Source organism: Limulus polyphemus, unplaced genomic scaffold (genome assembly GCF_000517525.1).
Source record: "Limulus polyphemus unplaced genomic scaffold, Limulus_polyphemus-2.1.2 Scaffold1091, whole genome shotgun sequence".
NCBI classification, from domain to species: domain Eukaryota; kingdom Metazoa; phylum Arthropoda; class Merostomata; order Xiphosura; family Limulidae; genus Limulus; species Limulus polyphemus.
Genome location: NW_013666701.1, coordinates 8,512 through 19,640, shown reverse-complemented (window position 1 = coordinate 19,640; position 11,129 = coordinate 8,512). Strand labels below are relative to the sequence as shown.

The following is an 11,129-nucleotide window of genomic DNA, read 5'->3' as shown; positions in this document are numbered from 1 at the left end:
ACTTATATTAAAGTTTTTCTTCATTACCCATTCAAGCCGTCTCCAGCCATTATTAATTTATATTTTCATCTTCTCCAGTTTATGTGATTGTTGACCCTTTACCTTGTCAGTCTTGGATACTAATTGCATGTAGTAATAATAATAATAATAATAATAATAATAAAAAAAAGCTAATTCTCGTATTATTAGCCATAATAATTTTGAAGTTTGTACAGTATGCAAACATATTGAGTTTTTGTGCCTAATGATCACGTACATAATATGTGTAGAAAGGTTATGTTGATCGAGTTGTATAAATTACTTAAACACAAAGGGTTGCACGGTGTTGTAACTGTTCATTTTACTAGTGTACTAACTATATTTTCCTTGTTGTTAAACATTAATTTTATAGTTTTAGATTTAATGATTTATAATTTTAACATAATCCACCTTCATTAGTTGTACGAAATCTTTAGTTTATGTAAGCTGTACAATGAACAAAACTTATTTTTCTCACCTGAACATCACCTTGCACTACAACTTATCAGTCTGAATGAGACTGTCAATTCACACATTTTGAGTACAGATATGTGTAACAAATCTGTTTTTTTTTATTTTAGTAAAAGCTTGCCACGTTTTGTGAAAATACATGAAATAAATTCTAAATTATATTCAACATTCCTTTTTCAATGAGGTCACCATTGGACCTATCCCATGCACATTTAGTTGTTGTTGATATTAATATTTTAAGTTATAGTTAAGTAAGCATGAATTGTTCAAAGCATTCAGAAGAAAAGATGATAATAAGTGACCCAAATATTACATTGAATACTTCTGAAACTCATTTGATGCACTGAAATAACTATTCTTACTGCTGACACTGGTGTGGGATAATTTGTTAGTTCAGTTATGTTTGGCATTTCTATTTGTAATTAAAGCAACTAAAATTTTGTCAAATTTTTTAGGATCCTTGTTCTAAGTGACATGGTTGGGGCCATTATAGGTCGTTCAGGAGGTACCATACGGCAAATTACTCAACAGTCTAGGGCAAGGTAAGGATGCTTCTTCCACTATGAAACTAGTTCCATTTTAGGAAGTGGATGAGACGGATAATATTGCCTAACTTGTTTAAAATCTTTTTATGTATTATTAACTCATTTTCCTTTGTCATTTATAGGATGAAACCCTATAAGTTAGGTTAAGTGGGAAACAATTAGCACAAGTCATGAGGTCATTCTGAAGGAAACTTTAGAAATGTATTTTGGTTTCATGTAAATTATCTTGAAATAAACATTCATTGTGATAAGGACTTGCAAATAACCTGGTATATGAAGCTGCAAAATATCTCTAAGAATTTAAAAAAAAAATTAAATTAGACGCATGATCAAAATTTCTGTTTAGATAAGATGAAACCAAACTTGTTAACTTGTTTTATTGAAGTAATGAGTTTTCATTTATTAAACAACTGATAGCAGAAAAAAAAAAATACAGCATGATGGTAATTGAAAAATATAGCATTGTTTCGCCACTAAAGGCATCATCAGGTACAGACTAATGTTTTGCAGCAGGGTTTATGTATGTTTAAACAAAACCGGAAGTGACTTGACATTCATAGAGAGACGAGTGGGGAGGAGTTTAAGTTGGTTTGATTGTTTACAACTTTTTCTGGATTTGTTGTTAGACATCTGTTTATTTCTAAGATTTCCACACTGTCTAGTTTTTTACGTTTTTCACAGGTATGTAATATTTTGTTTTCCTGGATCAAATTGGTGTTTAGTATCAAAATTGTACTGACATGCAGTGTTAACACAGGAGGTGAATTCATATCTTGTTAAGGTTTGTGATCAAATAACATTACTTGGGGAAAGGAAGTTCTCCATTCAAATTAAGAGTATTGGTAAGATTTTGCTTAGTTGTATTGATAGTAATGAAGAACATAACTATGAATGGTTACGTAATCTTTTGTTTACAGAGTTGATGTTCATCGAAAAGAGAATGCTGGTTCCCTTGAAAAGGTAATATTCCTTAAACAGTTGTGCTGTTAGTTCTTAAACTATGTAAAACAACTAATATGAAAAGTTTTGGGGGCTGGATATGTAATGATTTCTACCTATATTTAATGCAGTTTACTTCCTTCTATTAGTAGTCACAAAACTAGAAAATCCCTTTTCAATTGTACTTGGAAAGTTGAAAGTGAATATCTACTCGTTTAAAAATGTTATTGTAAACTTTCCTTATAGGGGGAATGGTAATAATGAAACTAACCATATTAAAATGACTTAACTTGTACCCATTTATTATGTAATAGTGTATGCAGTTATGTAATTTGTGGTCAATGAAATGGCTGCCTTTTGTGACTTGTGAACATTTACATTCATCAGTAAGTTGTATTATTACAAAGCTTGTTTAGAGGATATTTTTCTTGGGATGTGATGAAACAATTGCTCTATTGCAAAAAAAAATCACAAATGCAATATTATTTTTACCTTTTCTTTTTGCTGTTATAATGCTATGTTCTGACTTGTTTGATATTATCCTGTTATTGAAGCTTAGCGTTTCCATTAACTGATTTAAGGAATTCTATTTTACTTGTACACGGTTGTGCTTTTTATTAAGTTTGCCTAATATATCTTAGGTGATAACAATTTATGGAAATCCTGAAAATTGTTCTACAGCATGTCAAAAGATTTTGGAAGTTATGCAACAGGAAGCTCAAAATACCAATAAGGGGTAAGTACCTTTCTGAAATTGAGTAAATGTTTTAATGCACTTTATAAAGCTTAAGAATGCTAATTGATATTTTTTTAGAAGATTTCTAGTTTTGATTTTCATGATATTTTTGCATTTTTAAGCTCCGCAGTTATCAAGCAAGGGAATGAGATTTAAGGGTTTTGTCTCGTGTGTAATAGTGATAATATATTGAAACATCAACAGCGGTTGTAATAAGTTAAGTGAGCAACCTGAGGTACAAAAGTAATTATACTGTTTTGCTTTTAAGAATGCCATACAAGAAGCTTACTCTATTACTGATAACATATTGTAGCATATGATGTAATTTCTTATAGGGAGATCCCTCTGAAGATTCTAGCCCATAATAACCTAATTGGCCGCATCATAGGCAAGAATGGAAATACAATTAAAGGCATAATGGAAAAAACTGAAGCAAAAGTAACTGTTTCGAGGTAAGTATTTTTTTAATAAGTATACTGATTAATAGTGTTGAGATAGTGTCATTGCTTTTCAATAGTAATAAGTGGATAAATGCATGTTAAGTGTTTTTGTAGACTTGTTGCGTGTTAAGTAAGAAATGAAGATAATGGAAGTAACTTGCTTTGAATTGTGGAATGCGATTATTTTCGTATGTATAATTTTATTATTTATTTTTTTTATATATATAGTAGTATTCATGATGTAAACAGCTTCAACATAGAAAGAATCATTACTGTAGTTGGAAAATTTGAGAACATTTGCAAGGCGGAGCAGATGATCAGTGCCAAACTCCGTCAGAGCTACGAGAACGATTTGGCAGCAATGGCTCCTCAGGCTCTGATGTTCCCTGGTGTTCACCCAATGGCCATGATGTCTACAATGGGCCCAGGGCCACGAGGAGGACCCCCTAGTCCCCCGTATCAAATGTATGGCAATTCGCAGTCTTATGTGCCACCTGTTGTATATTCTGGAAGTTCACCCTCCCAACAGTTAGAACCTAATAAAGAACAGGTGTGTGTTTACATCCCAAACTCTGCTGTTGGAGCCATCATAGGGACAGGAGGCAGTAGCATACGAGAGATGATTAGCTCTTCAGGGGCCTCTATAAAGGTAGGTTCGTTGCTACATTAACAGTATTGGATGTTAACTGTGTTAGTCTTAGTTAGCTTTTGAGGTTTAAGTTCTGTAAAACAAACTGTATGACAACTCTTCTTTCTTTCACAGAATAAAAACAGCTCGTCTGTATTCCTAGTTTGTACAATGTCCCCCTATATTGTAAATTTACGACTTGATAGTCAGCTGCATGATGTATAAGTTACATCAGACGAAGTTTAAGTTCAAATGACTTTTGTTAGGACATTGCAATGCAGAGAGAAGTAGATCATGGGTATAAACATTAGTAAAGACACTAACTATTTAGGCTGGTCAGCATGCGAGTTATAAATTAAAATTAACAGTTAGTGGTGTAAGTAAGAAAGCAAGAACAAGTGACTTATTTTGTTTTTTTTCCTATGCAGCTTGATGTAGCACATTCTTAGTGTATGCAACTGGTGTATAGATAGTTAAAAACAAATGGCTTTATTTAAACAGAAAATGTTAAGTCTGAAAATATTAGCTGTATTAATTTAACAAAAGTATGTGCATCTACATGTTTAAATTTTATTGAACATACAGCTAAAAACTGGGAAATCTGAGGCGTTTACAAACGAAGTAGAAGAAACGTCGATCTATTGGTTCAGGGAAATCTTGTTCATTCTGGCACGAGTATAGCCATTTGGTGCGACAAGTAGATTTACTCCATGGTGTTGTAAAAACTTTTCCGCATGGTGTGACAATTGGGTTACTTGCACATCCTTGAATTTCCCGCTTTAGTACAGTGTGTGTGTGTGTGTGTGTGTACATCACTGAGCAAAACTGGGACTAATGGATTTGATATTGAAAAAGTGCTAAAGTCAAATTCTAAAATTCATTTTTTTTAGTGGATATTGACACTTTTTGAGGACTTATCCAAAATTTAATTATATACATTCAAAGGGTTAACTCATTGGTAATGTTAATGGTTTGTGGTTATGTCAAGGAGTCCATATTAATAACTCCACTTTTGCAAAATATTTGATTTGTTACTAATTTTAAGTTTAGTCATTGTTACAGAAATCTACATACTTCAGAATAAATGGCCAAAATATAAAGTAACTATTTATAATTAAAAACTGATTAAAATAAAATGTGTATCGATTTATTGCTTTCAGGACATGGCTAACTATTTGACTCTTTATTTATGAACTAACTAATTTCATTAATCTTCTAATAACAAGACTTAAGTTTTAGGGTATACGTGGAACACAGTATTTATTAATTTGTTTGCTTGAGATCCATTTCTGTTAGTGTATTTCTCAGTAATGTTTTTTTCACTTGGTCTATATTATGACCTCTGTAACTACCAGTGATTCGAAGGTGACTTATGTTAATAGTTTGTCAGAAAATTTTTTATGTGTGTGTATGTATGTATGTATGTATATATATATATATATATATATATATTTTTCTTGGCAGTTTCATCAGAAGTTTTGTTTAAATAGTGTAACAGCTAGTAAGCTAGAGCTGACTAGTTTTAAGTTAATCATCCTGTTACTACCATGACAAGCTAAGGTTAAAGTGTTGTGATCTATTGTTAAAATGTTCATTATAAAGGTGTCCTCTCCCACCCACCCCCACACGTAGCGTATACTCAACAAAACAAACTTCTTGTGCAAGTGCTTACTGGTATTTAATCAATTGCACTTAAATTTTCTCAAACAGGTAGCTCAACCCAACAAAGACGAACCTGTAGAAAAGCAAACTGAACGAAAGGTGACTGTTATCGGGACACCTGAATCACAGTGGAAGGTGTGTGTTATGAATACAGAGTGAACATAATCCTAGTCAATGATAGAAATAATGAAATAAAATATTTCTACTCCAGGAATATTACATTCTCACGTGTAAAGTTGCATTTCCTCATGAATTAATTTATTTAATACATGCAATATGTTCACTTTCATTGGTCATAACTAAAGGAATACAGATGAACCATGCATTCCTGACTGGGAAAACCAACTAAAAAGATGATTCCTCAGGAATGCAAGAATGTAATATTTCAATCTCTGCTGGTATCTTGCAACTAAAATATCATTAATACATAGTTTAATAGTTGATCATTATTGCTCATTTGGTGACAGACAATTTAATTTATTTAATGTGTTTTATATGAAGCAAAAAGGTAACTTTATTTTATTTGTATTTTCATATATCTAGTGTGTATATACAACCATTTTATATAGTATTTGTTTGTATGAAAACAGGCTCAGTTCATGATATTCAAGAAAGTTACATTTGAAGGATTTGCTGGATTCCAAGATGCAAGACTTAAGGTTGAAATTCTTGTTCCTTCTTCACAAGTTGGACGTATCATAGGGAAGGGTGGACAAACGGTGAGGTAACACTTGGCATTAACTAGGTTAGCAGTAATATAAATCTGTAGAAATGCCTAAATTTGAGGGAAACCTAGTACTCAGTGTACTTCCCGTTTTGTATTGTTGAATGAAAAGATATTAAATGAGAGAGAGAGAAAGCTGTAACGTGGTAAAAATATAACTTGTAAACTTAAGTTTGATTTTGGTTTTACTTAAATTTGAAATTTCATAATACAGTTCTCTTAAGTTGTTTAAGATGTTTCATTTTATGAAGGATTAATTGAAGAATTTTTTATTTATTTTACACTTGAATATAGAAAATTTGTCATTGTTTCGTTTGGCAGTATTTCTGTTATTGCATTGATTCAGATCAAATAGGTAATTTTATTTTAATGCATTCACAAATGCCTTTTTAAGGTTTGGAATCAAAAGTTTTAAGTTTCTTCCATCTAACTGAGGGTGTCCCTTCATTTAAGCCTTGACTATTAGATTTGCCCTAGAACTGGTGGTTTTTACTTGAATGTGTTTTATTCAACTGCTTTTAGTGTCTGATCTCAATGTGAGAAAAATATATGTTCATAAAATTCATATAAATCATAATTTTTTGATAGAAGTATCATAATTATAATATTATAATTTGTTTTTACGAGTTACAACTTCAAAAGGTGTATGAAAATTTATTTTATTTTTTATGCTTGACTAATTAAATGTCATCTATAGGTCCGAGAACTACAGAGAATAACTCATGCTGTTATTAAACTTCCTGGAGAAAACCAAAACTCTACGGCTGAAGAAGTCCCCGTCCACATTAGTGGAGAATTCTATAGCTCACAAGTGAGTTTTCTTTAAATTAAAGCCAAGTGCATTTCTTTCAGTCTTATTTTTTCTTCTTCGGATGTTTGGTGTTAGTACAGATAAGTTTTGGTATTTATAGACAATAGACATGTTTACATATAGTTTAATGACTTGAATTTTTTTTTTTTTCACTGTATATATAGGCTGCACAACGGCAAATCCGAGCCTTAGTTAGTCGAAGCCAGTTTAATAGAGGTCATCGTGGGCTTATTCCAAATCCACCTCAACTACCACCTGGACCAGGCCAGCCTCTATAGATGGTGGCTTGGATATGGCACTGCTGCCAAATACCACCTCAGGCAATACCAAAGAGGAGCAGCATATAAGATTTCTTTTAAATTTAGTCATTTGGAAGGTGGTAATCAAATCTTGTTGCTTGTAAAAAAAAAAACAACAAAAAACACTTGGATTTGGTTAAGTGCTTTGTTTGGTTTATCTAAGTCAAGATGAACACTCTTGTTGATCACTAGTGGCCAGTATTGACTTGTTCAATAATAACAGTTAAATAATACTGTTGCTCATCACATTTTAGATTGGTCAGATGCACTAGGTTTCTGCTGGCCCCTTGTGATATACAAGATTCTTATCGATACATTTTGTAGGATTGGTATTTGATGTATTCCAGGCTCGGAAATGGACTCGTGATTTTGAGTAAGTTCCGAGACTGACTTAAGGACTAAATTAAGAGTGATAAATTGTGATGTTGAAAGGGGAATATCCATTGTTTGAGTTAGTACAAACATTGATTGGACCAGTTGTTAATCTTATTATACCATAACTTTCTTTTTTGTTATTATAATAATGTTGTAGAAAGTTTATTTTTGATACTTGTTGGAGAAACTTTTTTTGTTACGAAGTTTTTATTACAGGCATTTTAGCCTGACTTAATGTGGCCAAATATAATTCCGGTCAGAATCACCATCCAACCACTCAAGTTTCTCCAACGAGCCCAGCTTGCAACATAATGGGAAAAACTGCTTCTGTTGTCTTCAATATCCAAACTGACAGAAGTGTTATTATGAATGACAAAAAAAAAACACAACATACATATATTGAAATAATATTAATAATAAATGTATCTGCTTCATTGAAAATCATTAATTCACAGTGTATTAATGAAGCTTGATTTATTTTAATTTTGGTGTTGATAGCTGTACTACTGCCAAAGGGGGGAGGGAATACTTAAGTTCAGGTTTAATAAATTACATTTCTGTGGACCGTATGCAAAATCCAGTTTGGTTAATTTTTCTTAAATTTGCACATCATGTTCTCTGCAATATTTCCTGTTCTTGGTGAGGGAAAACTATCAAAAAACCAAACAAAGCTAACTTTTCACTTTTCAAACTCAAATTTTCAGATAAAACAAAGCGTAAATCTGTTAATGGTAACCTGTTGTACCAACCCAATGCTGCTGTAACAATAATGAAGTATGACGTTGTAAATAACCAGACTGTAACTGGTATTTTTATTACCAGTTTTTCATCAAACTTGTTAAAGGTCTTGGTTTACGTAGCACAAGTTATTAATTATTGCCTTTAGTAAACATGAGACCCTAGTTAGAAATGAGTGATATAAATAGCAGAAATGTGGCTATATTAATGAGAAGTATATTTCAGTAGTTTTGTCTTTAACTCATTTTCTGACATATAAGACAACATGATCATAAATATATGCCAGCCACGAGACTCGAGCTGTATGATAAAACTTCACATCTTGTCTGTGGATATGCTTAATGTTTTAAAATATGTTTATACACTACCTCATTCTGGTGTCTACAGAACATGCTAATGCCGAGTCATCAGTGTGCACTAGTAACCAAAAGGTTGCTCTTTTTCATTTTCAGTTAGGAAATCTGAAAAACTAGTAACGAAAAAAAAAAAGAGTAACTGCAAATGTGAAATATTTAGTTGATCTTAGTGGTAGTTGAATGGCAACTTATTAAAGGGAGCTTTTCTTGAGTTCCTAATATTTGTTCAATACCACTCTTCATGATGTTGAACTAAGTGAATAAGCAGTTGAGGTAAACAAGTTAAATATTCCAGTTCGTACGTAACTTTACATGTCTCATCAAATAACCAAGTATTTCCTGGTTACAACTTGTTGTTAAATTAATGGCAAAAAAATGTACGTACATTTATTCCAAGTACGTTAGAAATGGAATTCATCATAGTTTGGTATCTAGTATTGCTCACAAAATGCCTTTTTTTCTTAAGTAAATTTGATGAGAAAAACCGCTTTTATTTTGCCTTTTTTTTTCAACTACAAAAATTGACTCACGTGGAAGTTCACGCCTTCTTTTTTTTTTTTTCTTGGGAATATGTGCATGAAAGTCATTCATTGAAGTTATGAATGGCTTTTTGTTTTTCTTGCCAACGATACTTTCTGATGTTTTTGTTTATGATAATCAATTAATAAGTATTTGTTTATAAATGAAATTGTTTTCTATCTGCACATGTTTAGGTTTCATGGTGTTCAAATTATAGTTACCTTAAACGGACTAGACCTGGTCTTTCATTTAGATTTGTGAACTGTGTAGCAATATTTTTTTTTCCCATCTTTATCTTTGCCAGGGATTTCACTGGAAATGTGTATTGGTATTTTGGATTTATTTTTTTTTTCTGTAAGGTGTTAGTTTTTAGATTTAAAAAAAGTAACAGTTGCATGCGTTTAATCTACTATCTTGTGGTGTAAATTTATAGAAACTTTAATTGTCTGATTAAACACAAACCCTTGAAGTTTGTTACATGTTCATAGCCGAACAGTTAATTGTACCATAGAGTCTAAAAGGTATGGTGTTGGAATATACTAATATATATCTATATATCGTCTTAAGCTTATCTTCGGCATTTACTTGTATTAAAAACTTTACATATATATATATCTTGATTTAAAATTGCTTGGAAAGACATTGTAATAGTGTGGTCAGCCATATTCAGTTCTTTTGTTACAGGAATGAAAATAAACGAAAAACTTGTGTTATTTGTAAGGATCGACTTTCTTACTATATAAATCAATTGACCTTTATAATGTGTACGTTCTTATGGTAGTTTTGATTTAGCCTAAAACGGGTAACAAATAACAGTAGATAGGTAGCGAGCCTCGCATTACCAGGTCAAGGAATATTTAAAAAGCTCAATCTTTTTAGTCGCAAACCTGATTCCATCAGATACAACGCCTCTGAGAGCAAGTGTATCCGATCTTCACCTGTTTCTATGACTACACTATCTCTGTATGTTCTGCTTTTTCTACTGAAAGATTAAATTATTTTAGTTAAAAGGAAGAAATACTGTTGATTCTTGTGTACGCCACCAGGGGTTTTCTTAGAAGTTGATGCAGCGAAATAGACGATTGTTATCCTTACATCTAATTTTCTATAAATGATAGTGAATAAAATAAGTTTTATAAACAAATCAGGAAAAATGTAATTTTTAGATATAGTTTGTAAACAACAAAGTACAAGTTCAAAGAACATTTCGGAAACGAAACGGATTTTGGGAAGCGATTAAAACTTGTTTTAAACATTCAATATAAACTTAATCACAAGATAAAAAAAATTATAACTAGAATCATAATTGTGGTCAGGTAAGATTTTTTTTTTTTGTATTATGTTGGAGATCAATAAATGCAAGTACCTTTTAAGAAATCTTTAAGGTTATAAAACTTCCGAAATATTTCTCTAGGTGTTGGATTCTTCAAAATTCGAAAGTTTGGAAATTAATTCACTGGTTTATAGAATGAAGAAACTACTAGAAACGGCAATTTATTGTTGACTGAAATAGGTGGCTACAGTCACCTCAATATGAATACCCTGCCTAAACTATCTATCAAAGAATACCAGCAGTTTAACAGTGTTTTGGGACATATTGATTCATCTCGGCTGTCCCATCCTCTAAACTAAAGCTATTAATAAATATTTAAAAAAGAAATCTTACAAAGACGGCCATTTTTCTTGTACTTAGAAGCCTTATCTTAAACTTGCTGCATCCACAACATCCGAAGGCAACTCATTCCAAAGGACCAACCACCTTGTTAGGGGAATACAACTGTCCCCTAGTCCTTCTGTTAAGTATGGAAAAAGATGATGCATCAACACTACCAATTTCTTTGACAATCTTAAACACCTTAATCGGATTT

At 31.8% G+C, this 11,129-nt stretch overlaps 1 protein-coding gene across 4 annotated transcripts in view; it reads left to right on the top strand.

Annotated features, from left to right (window-relative positions):
* LOC106462093 (insulin-like growth factor 2 mRNA-binding protein 1) overlaps positions 1-10,275 on the top strand; it is a 47,788-nt gene extending 37,513 nt beyond the window's left edge. For all 4 annotated transcript variants that reach the window (XM_022389229.1, XM_013921978.2, XM_022389226.1 and 1 more), the window contains 9 exons: positions 945-1,031; positions 1,952-1,994; positions 2,615-2,709; positions 3,045-3,161; positions 3,378-3,798; positions 5,488-5,574; positions 6,030-6,158; positions 6,861-6,974; positions 7,139-10,275. In XM_022389229.1, coding sequence (XP_022244937.1) covers positions 945-1,031; positions 1,952-1,994; positions 2,615-2,709; positions 3,045-3,161; positions 3,378-3,798; positions 5,488-5,574; positions 6,030-6,158; positions 6,861-6,974; positions 7,139-7,252 — 1,207 coding nt within the window. In that variant the 3' untranslated portion in view covers positions 7,253-10,275. The remainder of the gene's footprint in view (positions 1-944; positions 1,032-1,951; positions 1,995-2,614; positions 2,710-3,044; positions 3,162-3,377; positions 3,799-5,487; positions 5,575-6,029; positions 6,159-6,860; positions 6,975-7,138) is intronic.
* The last annotated feature ends 854 nt before the right edge of the window (positions 10,276-11,129 follow it).